At 37.9% G+C, this 19,887-nt stretch overlaps 1 protein-coding gene across 1 annotated transcript in view; it reads right to left on the minus strand.

Moving 5' to 3' along the window:
- Positions 1-19,887, minus strand: part of insrb (insulin receptor b) — a 75,009-nt gene that overhangs the window by 32,110 nt on the left and 23,012 nt on the right. The window contains exon 2 of the mRNA XM_056271883.1: positions 15,744-16,292. Within this exon, the coding sequence (XP_056127858.1) occupies positions 15,744-16,292 (549 nt within the window). The remainder of the gene's footprint in view (positions 1-15,743; positions 16,293-19,887) is intronic.

Raw genomic sequence — 19,887 nt, forward strand, 5'->3', positions numbered from 1 at the left:
CTCTCTCTCTCTTTCTCGCTCTCTCTCTCTCTCGCGCACACAGACACACACACACACTCCTGCATTGCAATCTTGATCGCAGCCTGTTCATTGCTGCGTTCACAGTCACACCAAAAGCGAATAGAGCGAAATTTATCGCTATTTAAGAGGGTTTTTTTTATTTGTACCGTGTATTCTGCGTGCAAATTCGTGCACCGAACCGTGACGCCCGTACCGTTTCGGTTCAATACGAATACATGTACCGTTCCACCCCTAATACATACACACACACATATATGTGTGTGTGCACTTCTTTGCCACGCCCACTTTGCACCAGAAGCTCAAATCACTAGAAATCAACAACTCCATTTAAAAACAATTACTTGTGGTCACTTTGTGACTGCAAAGGCTGTACGTGTAAACACCGCTTACGTATGAGCATTAGTAAACGTGACGCTTGTCTTAGCAAACACCCCTAATAACCGGACAATCCCCCCCTTTATAATCACTGTCCACTCTGAGCCGGCCGATAACAGCCAGGAGGGTTCCTGCCATGCCTGGCACTGTGTGCTCCCTACTTACACCAATTAGTCTACTGGCAGGACGACTCATTGTGTCACACTGGCAGGACATTAATGAAAACACGCTCATTCCCAATTAAGGAAGGTCTGTTTTATTCCTAGAGCCAAATGAAGCAGGTCCACAAGGGTTTCTGGAGCGCCTGTTGAAAAACAAACTATGCAACAAGGGATTTTCTCACCAATATAATGTAATGGTTTGTGACGGGGGTCTGATGTATTTCGACCTCTGGGGAGGCCAGATAGAAAACATTAAGTCCCGACATACAAAATCTCCAACTGAACAATCAAATAAAACTTCACATTATAAAGTTAAATACATTGCAAATGTAATTTCATGTTGTTAAGACTATTCTACATTGTATTGAGTCAAACTTAAGACTTTGAGTTTCATGGTGCCGTATCCAAACCGGACGCAATTAGGACTGCAAACAGGAAAACACGTAAAGATAAAACGGAGAACCACACCACATCAGATCAGATATGACCGAACAGCCCCATTAGTGCGATCTGGCTTATTTCCTGAACCGTCTCTTTTTTACCCCTTTTTAGAACGACATGTGATGTTGATCTTGTGGACCTCCATCTGATTTGACTAAAGACATTTTCAACTTAATGACCGGACCCACACGGAGCGGTTTCCACATTTTCTGCACAGATTCCACTGAGAAATCTGCAGATTTATGTGGAATCGATTTAATATGGTAAAATGAATTACAGACGAGAGTCCTATATTCTTCCTGATGGCTAATAGCGGTTTATTAGCCAAAGGTTTTACCATGTTATTATGAGTACATATTTCACACATAATTTCGGTGAACATTGCATTTGGAGGTAAACACATCAAATCAATGTATATTTGCAAAGGCCTATACAAATTACACATAACACATGAGGCACAAAATGTGTTGGTCTCATTTACATAAACTTCATTAGCACTAAGTTAAGGAAATCCTTGTACGCAGATGCTACACACACATCACGAGGCGGTGGTAATCATAGCGTGGGTGCTAATTTTTTTTAACGAGATATGATAACCCCAAAATACTCTGCTGTGAACCGCATGGCCCCTGTTTCAAGAGATCTAAAAATATTTGGCGTCCCCTAACAGCTCCGCCAAGCGTTTCTGCGCTCATCCCGCCTATAGTGATTGGGATGTTTACATGTTTTCTTGGAACAACTGCGAACTGGCAAGCTTCTGGAGGCTTAAATTGGATCAGAAGAGCGTGTTTTTTGGGTCTGACTCACAGTCCAGAGTGGAGTATGGCACGCTGACAGAATCCAGAGCTTCGCTTTGCTTTTCCTTCCCAAACTTGGCTGATTTAGGAGGGAATTCCCCCAGACTTGCTGCAAGGTGACTCTCCACAGCTGTACGAGACGAGGCCAAGCTTGCGCTCTTCACGCCGTCCAGGTGTTTGGGACCGGCTGGCTCAGTAATTACGGTTTAAACGAGCCGGCGCGCTCTTAAATGGAGTGAGGGACCCATAAAACTAGCCGCCGTTTAGGCGATGGCCAAAAAGAGTAAACAAAGGAACATCCTGATACGTAACAAATCGAGAGTTCGACAAGTCCCAGACGAGTCTCAGAATGCAGGAATGTGGGCTTTTAGGTTAACGCGCTAAACGAACTCAGTCCCCTCTAAAGCGAACTGAATTTAAAGGGATAGTTCATCCAAAATGACAACATTTTAAGCCCTTTTTGTGCATACAATGGCAGTCAATGTGGACCAATAATGAGTTCTATTGTATGGACAAAAAAACTAACAAAATGCTACACAATTACGTCCGAAAAAGGAAAAATAATAGTTTAGGCCAAAATAGTTTTGGATGGCTGCACTTGTAAAATATGTTAAATTAGTTTAGCTGAAATATCGTTACTATAACTAATATATATATATATATATATATATATATATATATATATATATATATATATATACACACACACATATGCACACACATATACACACACTACAATGTAACTATTAGTATATCACCTGAACACCCTAAAAAACAAACAAACAAAGCAAATTCAATTACAAACCCTTTTTCAGTTTTGGTAAAACAAATTATTTCGGTGCATCACAACAACAACAACAAAAAACGCAGACATTTTTCAAAATATATTCTTTTGTATTCAGAGAAGAGAGTCGTAGAGGTTTGGAATGACATGAGGGTGATTAAATGATAACAGTATTTAAATTTCTTCATAAACTGTTTCTTTAAAACCAGGAAGTGGGTGGGGTTTGCTTATGACATAAATGCCATTTCTTGTAAATGCTAAATTTTTTGTTTTTATCCGAACAGAACGAAGAGTTTGACTTCTCTTAGCAGTTTGGAAGAAATTCGGCACACTTTTACAAAGGTTTTATCGTGACAACGCATAGCAGGCTAATAAAAACAAAATATAAAAAAAACATTTTTTTTGACGATTGTTTAAAGGTGCGATAGGTGATCTGGGAAATGCTAACTTTAGCCTAGTAGCATTGACAGCATACGATCCCACCATGATCCCAACCAGCATAACAAAACAAAATAAATCTGTTGAGAATCACCTATTGCAGCTTTAATTAGCTTACTGCTTTCTGGCTGTTAGACTCATTTTCCCAAAACCAATTTAAAAAGTATAAAAATTATATATAAAGTATATTATATATGATGACACTATTTTCATTTTTGGGTGAACTGACCCTTTAAAACCAGGAGCTGGGTGGGGTTCGCTTGTAACGTTCTTCAATTGTAGGTGATACCCAAAAAGAATAAAGCTACAAATCAAGAGTTTGACTTTACAAAAGGACTTCAAAACAGTTTGCAAGCTTCAATGTGAACACTACAAATGAACTCTTCGAACTCACGAGATCACCCAAGTAGGGTTGGCCTCAAGTTCTTGGTGAGGTTGGCCTTGTAAATGCTAAACCTTGTCTTTTAGCCATCGCCCAAATGGTGTAGACTACAGATACGGCTACAAATCACAAGAGTCTGTCATGTTTAGGGGAGAGCGACATTGGAAAGTTTGTGGTGACTTAGCTCAGTTTCTTTGACAGTCAGTGCTCGGTGTGGAAGCGTCCACAGCTGGTTCTCGCTCTCGGGGAAGCCTCATGCTTTGATCAAAAGGCTCATAACTGAAAAGTACCCACCATCCATGGTCCAACATTGAGGGGGTACGAGCGTTCGGCAAAGCCAGAGCTCTGCGTTCTTCCATTCGTCACTCTCCAGCTGTGGGGTTTTATGATTGAGGCACCAGGCGTCCAGATGTACGGCAAAGTGGAAACGACAACAACAACAACAACAGCAACAGCCTGGGAAAAACAAGCTAGAGGGGAATCTCTGACAGCAACATGTTGAATTTATTTAACGTTGCCTAATTACGAACGGACAAGCAATATATTTGCAGTAATGGCTGTCAACATGTTGCTGGCATCGAGTACAAACATGTTGCTTCATATGGCACGTCGACCACTGGTAACCCAAGAGCCACGGCAAATACGGAAACGCCCTTGTAAATGATCTCAGGGTTAAACAATAGGTAAGTTATGATGGATCACATGACCCCTATAAACGGTTTGATGGTTTTGCTTTTGTGTCGGACCGTCGATCAAACTTTGGCCACGACATCAACACAATCTGTAACTGATCGAGTCATTCGCTTGAAAGAGGAGCGACTGACCCATTAGTCAAACACAACGAGAGTGATCCGACATGGAGAGATGCTTTCTAAATGGGCAACGGAGGATATGTGACACTTCCAAGGGTTGAAAACAATCCTCTCATCACCCACAAGGAGGGAGGGCTTGTTTTGCTCACAAACAAGTTATGTAATGCCACCTCCTCTCCTCAATTCATTAAACTCTTCCCTTCGGGGAGCTTCAAGCTACTTATTTTGCTCTTTAATCCACACGTGCTTGCGCTTATTAACAATCATAAACATCCCAATACTCTCATTAAGTCTTTTTTTTATTTCAATTGTTATCTTTGGCAAGCCGTTGAGCTTATTAGGGTTTATTAATGGCCGACGCCAATGGTGACAAAATTGCTGAAATAAAATGCATACTTGTTTTCTTATACATTTATTTAACTTTGAATGAAATTTGCCAATATTTGAGCATTTTTGTATGTATGTTTAATATATAAAAATGTAATAGTTGTATACATTTTAAATATTTTTTCATTTTCATGAGATAATATATAATGAGAATAAAATAATAGAAATATTTTTACATAGTTTAAATTTTTCTCCAATATTTAAACCCTTTGTATTTGTAATTAAATATAACGTTCAATTGAGTATTAACTGATATTATTAATTGTATTTATATATAAATGTGTTATTTATGTGTTATTATACTATTTTTAGTATTATCTACTAAAAAAAATATTAATCGAACAAAAATAGAGTAAAAACATTATCAGTTTTATTACATATACGTTAAACTAAACACAAATAAGAAATGATGCCTTGCAACTAGCTGAAATAAAATAAGTTTGTTTTTTTGTTGTATTTTATTTTATTCTATTTAAAGTTTATTTCATTGCTATTTTAAGAATGTTTTGGGGGGTTACAGTTAAATATAATAACCATGTAGAGAGAAATGTACACCAGTATTGTCAAATTAGCCAAAATATTTAATAAAATTGGTGAATCACGATCATCCCGATTTGGCAGATTCCAAGTAATAACAATGAACTTAATAACCATCTCACCGTGGAGGACGGGAATCCTCGTCACTTCCACAGATCCCGAGACACTGATAGCTGTGGGAGCGAAAGCAGCCAGACAAAGGCAGGAAACAATTCAAAGAATTTTCAGTGAACTTCAGAAAGACGCCAGATTACTTTAGTGTGGATTTGGAATGGTTTCCCTTCATGCAAACTTCTGGGGGAGACACCCATGTCCATGCCTTCAGACACATTCGCTCTTCATCACAGCTGCTTCACTGTTACCTAGCAACCCCAAAAACAGGAGCAGCCCACGTGTCCTCGACCCCTCCTCAGTTATTAATAAAACCCATCTTTGAGAGCACAGGCGTTCAGCTCGCTAGATTTGAGCACTCGAGATGTCGAGATAGTTGCATTTATTTGGAAATAGTGTTTAATAATGTGATTCAACTTTATCAGGTTCTCAGATATTAAACAACATTTTTTTTTAATCACCAAAAATAAACAAATAATATAGCTTTCAATAGAATCAGATAATCTCAAGATTTCAACAGAAATAACAAATCGGTGTGATGTTAAATTATTGCATTAAAACGGTGTTAAACATTTAATTAATATTCTTCATAAAAAAACATATTAAAGATAGGTTTTACATGCTAAATTTAACAACCTCCCCACAAGTGATAATAATTGATATCAAATAAATAAATAAATTCTCTTTAAAGGTTTTGGGTCAGTAAGTTTTTTTTTTTTAATGTAATGTAATACTATTATTCAGCAAGGACACATGAATTCACATTAATTATATTAAATTCATAATTTCCCCTGGATTATCAAAATGAATCAGCATACAGTTATCCAATAAAAAAAAGCTATATCATGATATAAAAAATAATGCTGTATAACATTCTGATGATGGATAGATTTTGATTTGTTTGCATTTAACCGTCATTAGCCACATGCAAATACTTCCCCCGGTTATTTCCCATGTTTACACGCATGTCAGAAGGATCTAGTTTCTGAAAATGCCCCCGTGGCTCTTCCCTTCCTTTCTCCGAAGGACATGAAACAGCGGGAACGTTTGTCAGAATAGCGTGTCAGTGGTGCTATGCAAATGCAGGGCGTAGAAACGCTTCCATTGATAACGTCGAGGACACAAGCTCCTCCATCTCCCTCACGGCTTCCTGTTTAGCTAATGAATGGAAGTTAGCGTAGATGGTAGTCGACTGCAGTGGCGCACACACACACACACACACACACAATCATGGAGGAAGTACAGCTGCTAATGTGCTTCTTCCGAAACAACTAATCCAACACAATCTGCCCTTCCTAATCCAAACACAAACCACCAGAAATAAAACAAATGGATGTTTTAAATTCCCGTTTAACTATGATCAAAACATGTTATACATTAAAAATGCAATGCACACACATATATATATATATATATATATATATGATGCTTGACAAGAGTTCATTTTGGCCTGACCCCATGCATCACATTTCGTTGCTTCACTGTCTGTGAGAACCAATCGCTGGCAGCTGCCGGAGGGCCTCATACTTCCTGTGTGGACACAATATCTTTACCTGCGGGCGTACGCATATACAAACTGCACAACTAGCAAACACATTAACACATTTACTTCCCTTTTTACACACACAAACGGTCACAAACGCACTTGCGTGCAAATGTATACTGATGGTTCGGACGAGCTTACAAATCTATACTGCGAGAAAGTATCTGTGTGAGAGTTCAAGCAGAGGGGTAACTTAAACCCCGGCGCTCACGAGGAAGGACACGGTGAGCCCACGGTGGGATCATGGATCAGCTCCTCTATCAAGGGGGTTTTGTGCAAAAATCGACAGATTTACCCTTCATAACTGTAAGATTACAGGTTAAAATTAAAGTGTATACTACATATGTAAGTCGTTGCTGGACCGCAAAGTCCAAATCATGTGAATATAGGCTTATTGTTACTTATTAAAACTAAAAGAGTTAAAACAAAAATAAAATAAAATAATTTAAAAAAATAAATATTACGGTCAATTTTAATAATGAATAATCAATCAATAAACACAAATGACATAACTATGCATTAAAAGAGGACTGAAAATATTTTGCTTATATAATATGCTTTTTTGCCATGTTTAAACTCACTGGACATCAGATGAAAAATGTATCAAAGGGGGACTGGTTTGTTCACACTATGGGCGGTAACTTTATACAGTTTTAATCGTGTTTTAATGTAGCTATCGTTATAGTTATCGTTCTTGGTGTGAATGGGCCTAAACGAAAACTATAACGATAAAATTATAACAATCTTTGTGTTATTAACAATAACTCACACCAATAATCTTGTTGTGAATGGGCCTTAACAATAGCGATAAAGTTTGAATAATCTTTGTGTGAATGGGCCTAAACGATATAATTATCTTAAGTTTTATTAATCTTGCGAATGGGCCTTAACGATAACTATGATGATAAAAAAAATTATATTCTTGGTGTTAACTGGCGTTAACAATAACTATGACGATAAAGTTAATTGTTTTAATTCTCTAAGAATTGCATCATCCACACCACAACTATAATGATACATTGACAGCCAATCAGAATCCACTCCAGAATTTAAAGAGGCAGAGCTCACTTATAATAAACAATGTTTAACGTGCGTTGGTGTGGATGCTAATTATCGTTCTTGGTGTGAACAGGCCTTAAAGGGGTCGTAACCGGTGGTTCAGGATTTTGGACATCGGGCCTCATTTCCAAGTTAGCCTTAGTGTTATTTATCAGTGGAGACAGTTTTCAAAAATGTTCATCCAGTCGTTCCAGTTGTATAGTTCGCCGGTGCTAGGCTAGCGCGAGTCAACGGTAACTGCTAGCCTGCCATTAAAAACAGTTTTACCCACTACACAGTACACCAAAAGCAAAGAAATTATAACGCCAGACTATCGATGTAAATGTCTGTAAAGAGAATAATGTTAAAAATCAAACTACTCTTGCATCTCAATGATCGCAATACATTTACAGGAACTAGTTTCTCAGCAGCGGAGGAATTTTACTTTGCTCCGGTTAGTAGTACTGCGCCGAAAAGTAAACACAGAACCGAAGCGCAATACAGTCGTGACTACCTGCACTACCTCTCTCTCTCACTACCTCTCTCGGTTGCCAAGGTAACTACATATCACTCCGCCGCTGCTGCTAATAAATACAGGAAACAAAGTATAACTATTGCAATGCAATGAAAGGGTAGTTTGATTTCTAACATTATTCTCTCAACAGACATTTACATCGATAGTCTGGCGTTATAATTTATTTGCTTTTGGTGTACTGTGGAGTGGGTAAAACTGTTTTTAATGGCAGGCTAGCAGTTACCGTTGGCTCGCGCTAGCCTAGCACCGGCGAACTATGCAACTGGAACGACTGGATGAAAATTTTTGAAAACTGTCTCCACTGATAAATAACACTAAGGCTAACTTGGAAATGAGGCCCGATGTCCAAAATTCTGAACCACCCCTTTAAGACCAGGAGAGTATAATGAAAAAAGTACTATAAACATTAAAGAAAAAGAGATTAATAAAAGTATTTTACTATCCATCATAAAAATGTAAAAATGTTCTGCCTTTTGTGTTAAATTGTTTAAGTATATATTAAATATTTAAGATTGTTAAATATTTAATCTAATTTGATGATACAAAAAAAAAACCCCACAGCCCTTTCAGCTCAATTTATACACAATTCCACAGTTTTGTCCTCAAAAAAAATAAACCTGCAGATTTCATCTGGGCCTTGATATAAGGCTCTCTGACTGACAGCAACCATCAGTTTGCCTGCTAAAGAAAATCAAATTAAGTTAACCAACGAGCGACTCCTATTTTGTTAAAAGAGGTGCCTGGAGAGCTTCTTTTTTTTCTAAATTCTGAGAAGCACTACAAAAAAAGCCGTTGCTTGCTCAAGCTGTGCAGACGATCCCCCAGCTATTCCACTGTGAAATGAGTGTCGGCTACAGTGGGGAAAAGAGCAGTAAAGTGGGAGAAAGAGAATCCTCACAGGCTCCTTATCCGTCATGCCAAGGGCTTCTTTACTCTGAGGTGGGAAGTGAATGACCTACTCTTAGATTGTTAGAGGAAAAGTACCCTTACCCTCCGGCACTTCCGAGGTGCTGATACTCGGAAAACCGTTTCCCGTAACAGCAGACGGAAGCTAAAGCGCCCACCTGTCGCCAGGCATCACGCGACACCTCAGCTCAACCCACGCAAGGATTTCTGCGCTCTGCCGCCATAGTTATGAATTCCGATGGACAGGACAAACAAGAGTTTAACCGCAAAGTGCTTCTGAAAATCATTATCAGCTGTTAAATCTAATTCTGCCCTTCTGGTTTGAAAAGCAGTTCCAGCTTGGATGAGATAAAACAAACAAGTATACAAACAACTGTCAAGGTCAGACTGAAGATCAAGAGATGCGACATCAGGCTTCTTCCCCAATCTTTCACCTGGACCACGAAAACAAGAAAACCAGCTTCCTTAAACTCACTGAACCATGTGATCTTTTCCAAGCAAATGTGTCAGATTTATTACTGGATGTCAGCACTTGTGGAGCTCCGCATTTTTCCTTCTGTTTTTCCTTCTGTTTTCCCCCCCCCCATCTCCTTTTCTAAGAAACCAAAAGCCAGCTAACAGCATTTAAGAACATACCAGGGATTTATCTAGGTCCTAACCGCAATAATAATTGCTTAATAATAATAATTAATATAAGTATTATAATATAAAAGAGGTATTTAAAATACTGTTTCTAGTAGAAGTACATGATTTTTTTTTAATAAATCATTATTATTATTATTATTATTATTATTATTATTATTATGCATAAATATAAGATAAAATATTATAAGTAGTACTATATTTATAAATTATTTTTAGCAGTATAAAATAATCTAATGATAATAAAAAGAACAATAATATTTATTAGTAGTAGTAATAGTAGTATAAAATAATAATAATAATAATAAGACATATAACATTATTTGCTTTATTAATTATTGCTCTAATATTGTGTTTAACAAACTGTTTCAATCCCAATAATGAGAACATTAAAACAAACTTACACTAGAAAGCCCTAAGAAAGACACATGGTTTGCTATGAAACAAAAAAAAAATACATTATTGTTAATGTTTGCGTTCGGTTAATCAGGTTAACGTTAAGTCGGGTTAATTAAGAGCGATTTATCCAGACAGAAAAACAAACAACTAAAGTACACAACGCACAATGCTCTGACATCATCAGAGAGGAACAAAATGGCTATGAAAAAAAAAAAAAAAAAAAGCGCAAACCCGCGGCTGCTGAACTTTGACCTGAAAAGGTCCTTGTTGCGCAAGAGCCGCTGTCGGCGCAACAGAACAACGCTCACAATAACAGAACACGATGTGCCAGGGCAAAAGATATCACTGATCTGACAGCAAATCTACTGCTTGTACAGTCTCCTGTCCGACACTCCGCCTCTTCCCATGTTTGCGTTCGTGACGGTTTTATGGGGGAATAAAAGGACCAACACCGTTGTTACATTGAAGGCAGAGAGATTTATCAAAATTTTCTTCAAAGGAAATAAACATTCCCTGAGATACAGGATCAAGTGTGTCCATGTGTATGGTCTTATTATCAGCTACACTCTAGAAACTACCACAAAAAACATTTCATACTTCAAGCGTGCTGAGCTTTTTTTCATGTCTAGCTAAGAATGGAAAGCGACACTTACAGAAGGACCTGCACAGATTTTATCTTTCCACTCAACCTCACGTCTGCATCCTCTGTCTGAACTCCAAACGGCTACTGACACTAAATGCCTGCTTTCACAGAAAACAGTTTAGTGCATTCATAAACGGATCAAGCACTTTGCCACGTTAATTCATTTGGTAAACATTTATACAGTTGAATCAGTGCATCACCAAACAGTTAAGCATGTAAGAGTCAACATAAAACCGAATTAGCAATTTCTTTGGCTTTATCTATTAAAGTCCCCATGTAGTCAATCATTTTATCCCCTTAAAGGTGATGTCAGGCCAAATTATTTTTTGTCACATACAGCAAACATCTCCTCACTATCCGCTACCTGCCTGCCTCCTGAACACACTGTAAAAAAAAAAGTGGTCTCTGTAGACACCACAGGCTCCACAAACGACAACAAAAACAAACTTGGCTTACCCGCACCACGAAACATAACAAACAGTGTTCCAGCCAATCACTGGCAAGAAGTATTTGAGGCTGGGTCTGGGGGGTTAGTGGGCGTGCACATGAAGGGGGTGTGTGAAGGAGAGAGAAGCATCAAGAGGGAAGTTTGAATAATGGCCGACACACGACCAAAGAGACGACGTTCCACAAAGAAGAGGGAAAAGGATAAAGAACGCGCGAAGTACCGAATTTACATCGGTAAAGCATTCGAAAGACAAAACTTATTCAATTTACTCACACAGAGCATGAAGGAGTTGGTTGAGCCATCATTAAAGCAGCAGCGTTAGCACGTGAGCTACTTTCCCTTTAAGAAATGCACGTTCACAACTGTTTCAGGAAGCACGGAAGGGAGGGAGAGGAGACGAGATGCGGAGGAGGGAGGGTCTAGCTAGCCTCCGTTTTGTTTGGCAATAGTTCGAACGTCAACAAGGGACCCAGGATCGCTTAGAGAACCTTTAAAACTTCTCTTTGATCACCAAAGTGACATATTTAAGTGTTATTTCCTTGAAAAACATTTCTTCATGTCTCAAAATAGCTTGAATGTAACTACACCCTTCTCTCATTTAGAATACACGTTCTATGAATATGCAAATGAGCCCCGCCTCCACTCACTCACACCAGCTCAGCGATCAACTGGCGATCACACGTTGACGTGATTGGTAACAAGGTGGTTTGTGACGTCAGAAACACCAGCGATTTCAAACCGCGTTTGAGACTGTCTTTGGTTCACTGCATTTTTAAGGACAAAATACTCAGCAATGGTGTTGACTTATGAATTTGCACATGGTTTGTCTTAAAGCATATTAAAAAACACCACATAGACATATATAAACAACATTAAAAGCTGGATTTTCACCACAGGGGGACTTTAAGAATTGATTGGAGTTTTTTGTTTTTGGAATAACAAGTACTGATGAATGAAAATGCAAAAGATCATAAAGTAGAGGGTTGGGGCAAAAAAATTATAATAATAATTAAAAAAAAAATCACATAAATAATAATACTATGAATATGAATCAATATAAATAAATACATATTTATAATATGTACTAAAGTCTTGAAATGAGTGCAAAAGAAAGTCAAAAACCTTCCATCTCGAACAAACTTTTTCCTCATTATTTGTGGAAAAACTGAATTTCTTGGAGGAACAGAAAACATGAATGTCAGGCTAAACAAACAAACACGGACAGGTTATGTTTATTTGGCATGACAGAGAGCGCGTGCTTCTTTGGGGATATGGTATCTTGCTGTAGGGTTACACACTCGCTCACCCCAGCGCTTGCCCAAATACAGCGCCATTGCATCATACTCCAGAAATGGGGTTTCACTTTGACATTAACTCCGACTAAACTTTCACCTATCACATGACAAAAAGTGGGTTGCTTCATGCACGCATCCCTTTGAAGAGCACGGGACACCTCCCAGTTACCAACGTGAACCTTTATTTGGGCCGAGCACCGCTGGTCTTATTAAAGCACCTGACCTCATCCACACGAATGCTGTTGTGATATCACTAATAAGGGACGCACCAAAGTACACACTTTTAAACCAACCAGTCACTGTTATTCGTGGCTAGCCAGTCTTTCCCTTTTGCCCAATAGGTAAGACAACTTCAACACCCACAATGCACTGGGCAGGTTGCCGTCCAAGGCCACTCCCACCAGTCTGCTATGGCTACGCTTGACCAGAGTCAAATACAGCCTTGCTTTAGTAGGAAATACTTCTTGGCAAACTTTATTCATAAAGGTGTCGACTCGTATTGTTCCCGGCTGCAAGATAATTCAAAGAGTAAACGTTTAGCGGGAGTGTTACTTTTGGTTTCCAGTGAAGGATCCAGTGCGTTTTAGGCAGCGGCTAAAGGCTGCAAAGAAGCGTATATACGGAGAGAATGCCGCAACGGAAAACGTGAAAAACCTCTGTGTTTGTAGTCAACATTTCAACTGGACGACCATGACCATGTATTTCGGGCTTGATCATAATTAAAAGGTTTTTTTTTTTTTTTTTTTTTTTTTTTTTTTTTAGTTATTATTGATCATTTGGTTACACAAACTGTATCTGGGATTTAATTTGTATATTTAATAACAAACTCTTGTAGTTTCTCTCTAAGCTGCCCTGTGACCCCAAAAAAAGAACATTATTATTACGCAGATTAGAACTATTATCGAGACAATATGTTCATAACAGTTAAATAAATAAATATTTACATAATTATTAAATACAGTTGAAGCAGAAATATAAAAAAAACTTAGTGTACTTTGGTATTCTAATTTTAAAAAAAATTATGCGGAAAAACGTATTATTTGACGAATTTTTATTTCACCCCTTAAGTTTTTAATGCGCTCCTCAATTTTTCAACTTAAGAGCACGTGTGCTTCTGTTCCTGAATGCATATAAGGCTGAACGGACTCATCGAGCCCTTACATATCATTTCCCTCCAAAAAGAGGTGGAAGTAAACAAGGTACTTGAGCTGAATCAGGTTGAGAGGGGTGTGAGGTGAAAAGCGAGCAGGTGCGGTACACACGCTGAACCGGTGGACAAGATTTGTATTGGCACAGACTGTCCTTCAATGTACCAGGCTGGCTTCCTCCAGCCAAACACAAGCGCCATCTCGCTCACATACACACGGTTCATCTTTGCTATTGTAGCCAGCCAAGCTGTCACCCAAGACCTATGTTTACTAGAGCTGGTATAAAAAAATAAATAAAAAACACTTTAAAATTATTGATTTTAATCTCATTCTTAAATCCCAAGAATCTATCTTTTAGGGTGTGTTCACACTTGCCATGTTTGGTTGGATTAAAACGAACCCTGGTGCGATTGCTCTTTTAGTGCGGCTCATTAGAATAAGTGTGAAAGCTACCACCCGAACCCTGGTGCACACCAAAAAAAGTGGACAGAGAAAAGATGGGTCTCGGTCAGCTTCCAAACAAACTCTGGTGCGGTTCGAATTAAATATGAACGCAACATGGACAAAAGACATTTAAACGCACCAAAAACAGGAAACGATGTCACAAGATGCGACCCTAAAAAGGACAGAATCCTCAAGCATACCCGTCTTTCTCATCATAGTCACGATGTTACCCATCACAGTTCCGTACAGCCATTAGAACAGCGTCTTTTTGCTGTAGATCTTGGTTTGTATGTGTGACAAAGGGATTCCTGGTGCTGTTTTGACACCTTTACACATACGATAAGCTCTTCACGAGTTCTCAGCTCCATCATCGGGTACGTTGAAAGATGCAGTACAACTTACCAAAATCCGTATAACGTAATTTGCTCAGTGTTTCAACAGCGGAAAGACATCAATAAAACAGCTTGTAAAAAATGACACGTAATGTTACATTTACCTCAGAGAAGCTCTTTAGAGAAAAATTAACTCTTGAGGAGCATTTTGCTAAATTGTATTTTTACTTAACCTGTTCTTCAATATTATGTAATGTAGACCTATTTTGGAATAAATCTGTTGTGTTTTTGACGACCACCATTTAAATGTTTATATTTAAAAATAAGTATAAACATAACTGTCGTTAATTAATAATGTTTAATTATTATATAAACCTTCTTATGTGTCATTTAGTTGAAAGTAGCCTACAAATCAGTTAAAACCTTTAATATTATAGTAATGTACTAACTGGGGTTCCCTGTATAGTTTACGGCATTAGTTATATTTTTGCCATGTACTGTACCTTATAGGCCCCAATTAATCAATATCAAATCGAATTGAATCACTAGTTTGTGAATCGAATCGTGAAATTAGTGTCAATGTTGCCCAGCCCTAATTTTTACTACAGAAACATTCTCCAGCATTTTTTTTCAGACAATATATGTCTTAATATATACTTGCTGTGAATCTGAAATGGCAAATTTATTTATTTTTTACCAGAGGAACATTTTTTTCTACCAAACAGCCATTGTAGGCTAAACAAAAAGCACAATACAACTGCAACATTCACAATTGTTGCTTAAATTTATAAATCGCCAGCAAAACAATCGCAAATATATTGTGGATATTCGAAGCTCTAGCTCCTATGGCCTCGGAGAGCAGGCATACAACTTACATAACATATTTCAGCACTAATTACATCAGTCCACAGGTGACAGTTTCAAGTTTCAAGTTTCAGTAGCTGGAAAGACCAAGTAAAAGCATCTATGGTGATTCCAGGAGCCCAACATAGACTTCTGGTTCATTTTAAGCAAAAACGTATATTGTTTCCAAAGAAATGTTGCACAAATGCCTCCTTTTCAGGATAAATATCAATTGTGGACAATGTAATGCTAAAAAAAAGCAGCATTGAGAGGCAACTTACTTCTCTGGCAATGGTTTTGGTTCCAGCAACGCTCGCCGAAGTTCCCGTTGATGGTGGTCTGTTTGCAGGTTATCGTTCCCTTGATGGTACCCGGGCAAATGTCTCCGCACTCCCGGTCATCCTTGTTTGCCACGATGTAGTTGTCCTCCATCGAGTCCGAGATCTTGGACCAGTCGAGAGTGGACAAATAACAGAGGTCGGGGTTCTTCTCGATGCGTACCGCCCCGCGCGTGATGTTGGTCAAGCTGTGGAGGCCGATCTCCTTCAGCTGGATCATTTCGAACATGACCAGGGCGTAGTTGAAGAAGAGGTTGTTGCCGCGAATGACGGTGAGGTTCGGGAAGAGGTTGCCGAGACTCTCCAGGCCGTAGACGCGGAAGAGGAGCAGGTAGTCCGTAACCACGACTAGCTTTGGGAAACTCAAGCCCCGGAAGTCCTCCGGTCTGGTCTTGAACATGAGCAGGATCTTCAGGTGGCCCTCGATCACCGTGCAGTTCTCGAGAACGCGCAGGTTGGTCGCGTTGTTGCGGACGTCCGTGCTGGGGCAAACTGCAACAACAGAAAATACAAAAGTTATTAGCATGTGAAAGTGTTTATTTGGACGCAATTGACAAAATGCCAACATTATACGTCATGTCTGTCTCTGTTGCAATTTTGCCGTAATTAGAGATGACTGTGATTCCTCATTATACTCCTCATTTAAATAATTCCTGCATATGCAAAACAAAGGGGCGGGGCCTGATTGAGTTGAGTTAGGAGTGTATTGAAACTCGTGGTTATGGTTAGGGACGTGACATTTCCCAAACATGCTCGAAGCGCTTGACCAATCACAACACTCTGGTCCAGGCGACCAATCAGAGCACATTGAGGTTTTCAGAAGGAGGGGCTTCAGTGACATAATAACTGACAGACTGGGAAGAGAGGTGCTGCAACAGTGTCAAATATGTGATAGTGTTTTTTGAACATTCAAGCATGAAAACCTGTGCTAGTAGAGCCCAAAAACTAAATCAAGAAAAATCGTTTAGGACATGTCAAAGGGATCGTTTAAATGTTTTGTGCCTTTAACATACAAAGCTAATGAAAAATATCTATAAGAGCTATATGTAAAATATCAACCACTCATAGGGTCTTTGTTTACATGAAATAAGGGCTCGTAGGTTTAACCGTAAAAATGTCACACACAAAAAATGAACTTGGGACCTACAGTGGAGATCAAAAGTATCACTAAGTCAATACAAAATAAGGAAAAGTTATATTCTGAACAATGTCTGAAACTTTGTGATACTAGCACTTATGTTTAAATCACTTGCTGTATTCCTCAATTGTAAGTCGCTTTTATACAAAGCGACTTAAATTAATGCAGGTAAAAATTAACTGTCTATAATGCAACAATATTAATCAAAATGGGCAAAAAAGAAAAAAGCATTTTATTAATTTATATATTTTTTAACAAAATAGTTTAGTAAATAATTAATTGAAAAACAAAAATAATAAGCAATGCTTAATCCACACAATAATTATTTACTGAATTGCAATATTTAATGCATTTTAATTAAAAAAGAATTATTATTAATATCATTATTGTTAAATATATTAATGATCCTAATACCAATAATAACAAAATCTAAATATTAAACATTTTATAAATATTGCTAAATACATCTGCAACATCTTACTCTTTATTAAAATTTTGTGTGATTTAGAATTCATATATATATACACCGGTATATATATATATATATATATATATATATATATATATATATATATATATATATACACACACACAAGTAAATTGGTAAGATTGATGTGCATTAAGCTGAAAAAAAAAAAGACAAGTAAATTGCAAAATTACAATTTTTGTATGACAAAATTAACCGCCCGCCACAATTTCATGTTCACGTAAAAGTGCAGATGAAGGCCACCCTAACAAGAGCATGAAAGATTATCAACACTGAATAATGCATAAAGCGTGTCTCCGAGCGGCTGCTTTTCTTAGTCCATTCATAATCCAAACCCGCACACGCTGAGACGAGGCAGAGAGAATTCATTAGCAAAGCGATTCTCGACAAGAGAGCATCTGCTAATGGATAACATCAAGCAGAATTCCTTTCAGAGCTGCTCCATTGATTCACCATCAAAAGAATTCTCACAGGCCTTTTTCGACGGGTGGGGGTTTCCTCGTTTCGTGTTAGAAATCATCACCAAATATTCACTGCGGCCTATTCATTTTAAACGCACGAAGTGTACTAGAAACACCCATTTTAAGACACTACAAGACTAAATCATTCAAAAGAATGACGTGGAACATGCAATTCAGAGATCACGATGAATTCTCAGCGGCGAAATCTCATCGCTGGAAAACAAAGGGCTTTTTTTGACAACCGTTTTTCTTGAGGAGACAAAGAGAGCATGTGATTTGTGGTGTGAGCAGGTGTCAAAGTCTGAGACTTGGCTGCTCTCAACCGACTCTGTTGTTCCTCCATCTTTCTGCAGGTTAATGGGTTTCACATCACAGCCTGAAATGTCAGTTTTACCTCATCTTATCATGATATGTCAGCCTAATATGGATAAAACCCAAATAAACCTGCACAAACTTCCTGTTAAGGATCCACATATGACAAATTCAGCAAGCAAAACGCAAACTTTTCGAGATTTAGGTACTTCCTTCAGAGTAAAGTATAAAAAGAAATCTTATACTCCAAAAATAAAACAAAAATTAAGAAATTACATTTCGCATAAAGAAAGTAAACTCTTTTTACCACACGGTAAAAATGACAATAATAAAATGGTTTGCTTGAAGTTGAAAATAATAAACAGTAAAACAAATAGTACCATTATGTCAACAATATTACAATTTTTATATAATATACAAGTTGTTTTGCATTAAGATAATGAGAATCATTCACATTGAGGTAATGAGAATTGGCATGGAAAATGTGCTTAATTTTCATTAAAACAATCCTAAAAATATAATTGAAATTGAAATAACTCCTAGATGTTAGATTATGAGGTATAAAATGGCCTCTATATGTGTTTGAATATATTTTCATGAGATCAACGAGCAATTGTGCAAACGTGATTTCCCTAAAATAACCAACTAGACACTAGATAAAACGGACTGCGTTTCAGGCTGACACAGAAATCATTGATCTTGTAAGGTCAGTAAAGCAACATTAGTACATTAGGAAAACTGAAGACAAGATCCTGACACAAGTTCCTCATCCAAACTCTAATATTACTGCAGCAAGACTTCACACACATACGAGAAATTGTTACATCAGGTCCCTAAAGATAATTGAGCAAACATCATAAAATGGCAACATCTCTCCATAGCAACAAGTCCCAGCATGCACAAACAGAGAGCACTTGCCAGACAAAAATGCACTTCAGCCTGTTTACCTCAGAGGAATAGTCTTGGGGGGGGGGGGGAATAAAAATATAACTATAAAACAAAAAATATCTTGTTACAATCTGGTGCCAAAGCTAAAGGACTTCCAGCAAATAGTCAGCAAAATTCAACTATTCCACACACAAATTTGTAGAAGTATTCTACATTTCCCACAAAATCTAATGATGATGTAATGATAAATGAAAGTTTGTGTTCAACCACATATTTCATGACTGTGTTTAATCAATTCATTTAAACTGCTGAGGTTATTATTAAAGCGTTTGAATTCGCCACAGTATTAATAACATCGCTGCAAGATCTAGTGAGAAGCATTCAAAATTGGCGCAGAATTCTCTGTTATAAATATATATATATATATATATATATATATGATATGATCATATATATCAGATCAAATAGCGCTTACATGGAGACCCCAGGGGAAGCATTGTCCCATAAACGAACAAGTTATAGAAGGCTTTCCAATCCACAAATCACCAACATTCACCATGGATTTAAAGGTGCTCTACGTAACTTTTAGCGGCCTCTAGTGGTGATGTTTCAGATTGCAACCAAATTTTACAAGAGCGCTCGTGCTCAAGCTCATAGACAATACCGTCTATTACGCAAATATCTCGGCGAATACTTGACGGATTCGGCGAGCACCGAGCTCGTTGGGACCATCTAGTCGAGCTGAAAAGAACCATATAATTCCATAGTTTTTGGTGGTGTTTTCGCGGAGATATTAGCAGA

The sequence above is a fragment of the Rhinichthys klamathensis genome, unplaced genomic scaffold (genome assembly GCF_029890125.1).
Source record: "Rhinichthys klamathensis goyatoka isolate OS25496 unplaced genomic scaffold, OSU_Roscu_1.1 h1tg000327l_1, whole genome shotgun sequence".
Taxonomy (NCBI): Eukaryota; Metazoa; Chordata; class Actinopteri; order Cypriniformes; family Leuciscidae; genus Rhinichthys; species Rhinichthys klamathensis.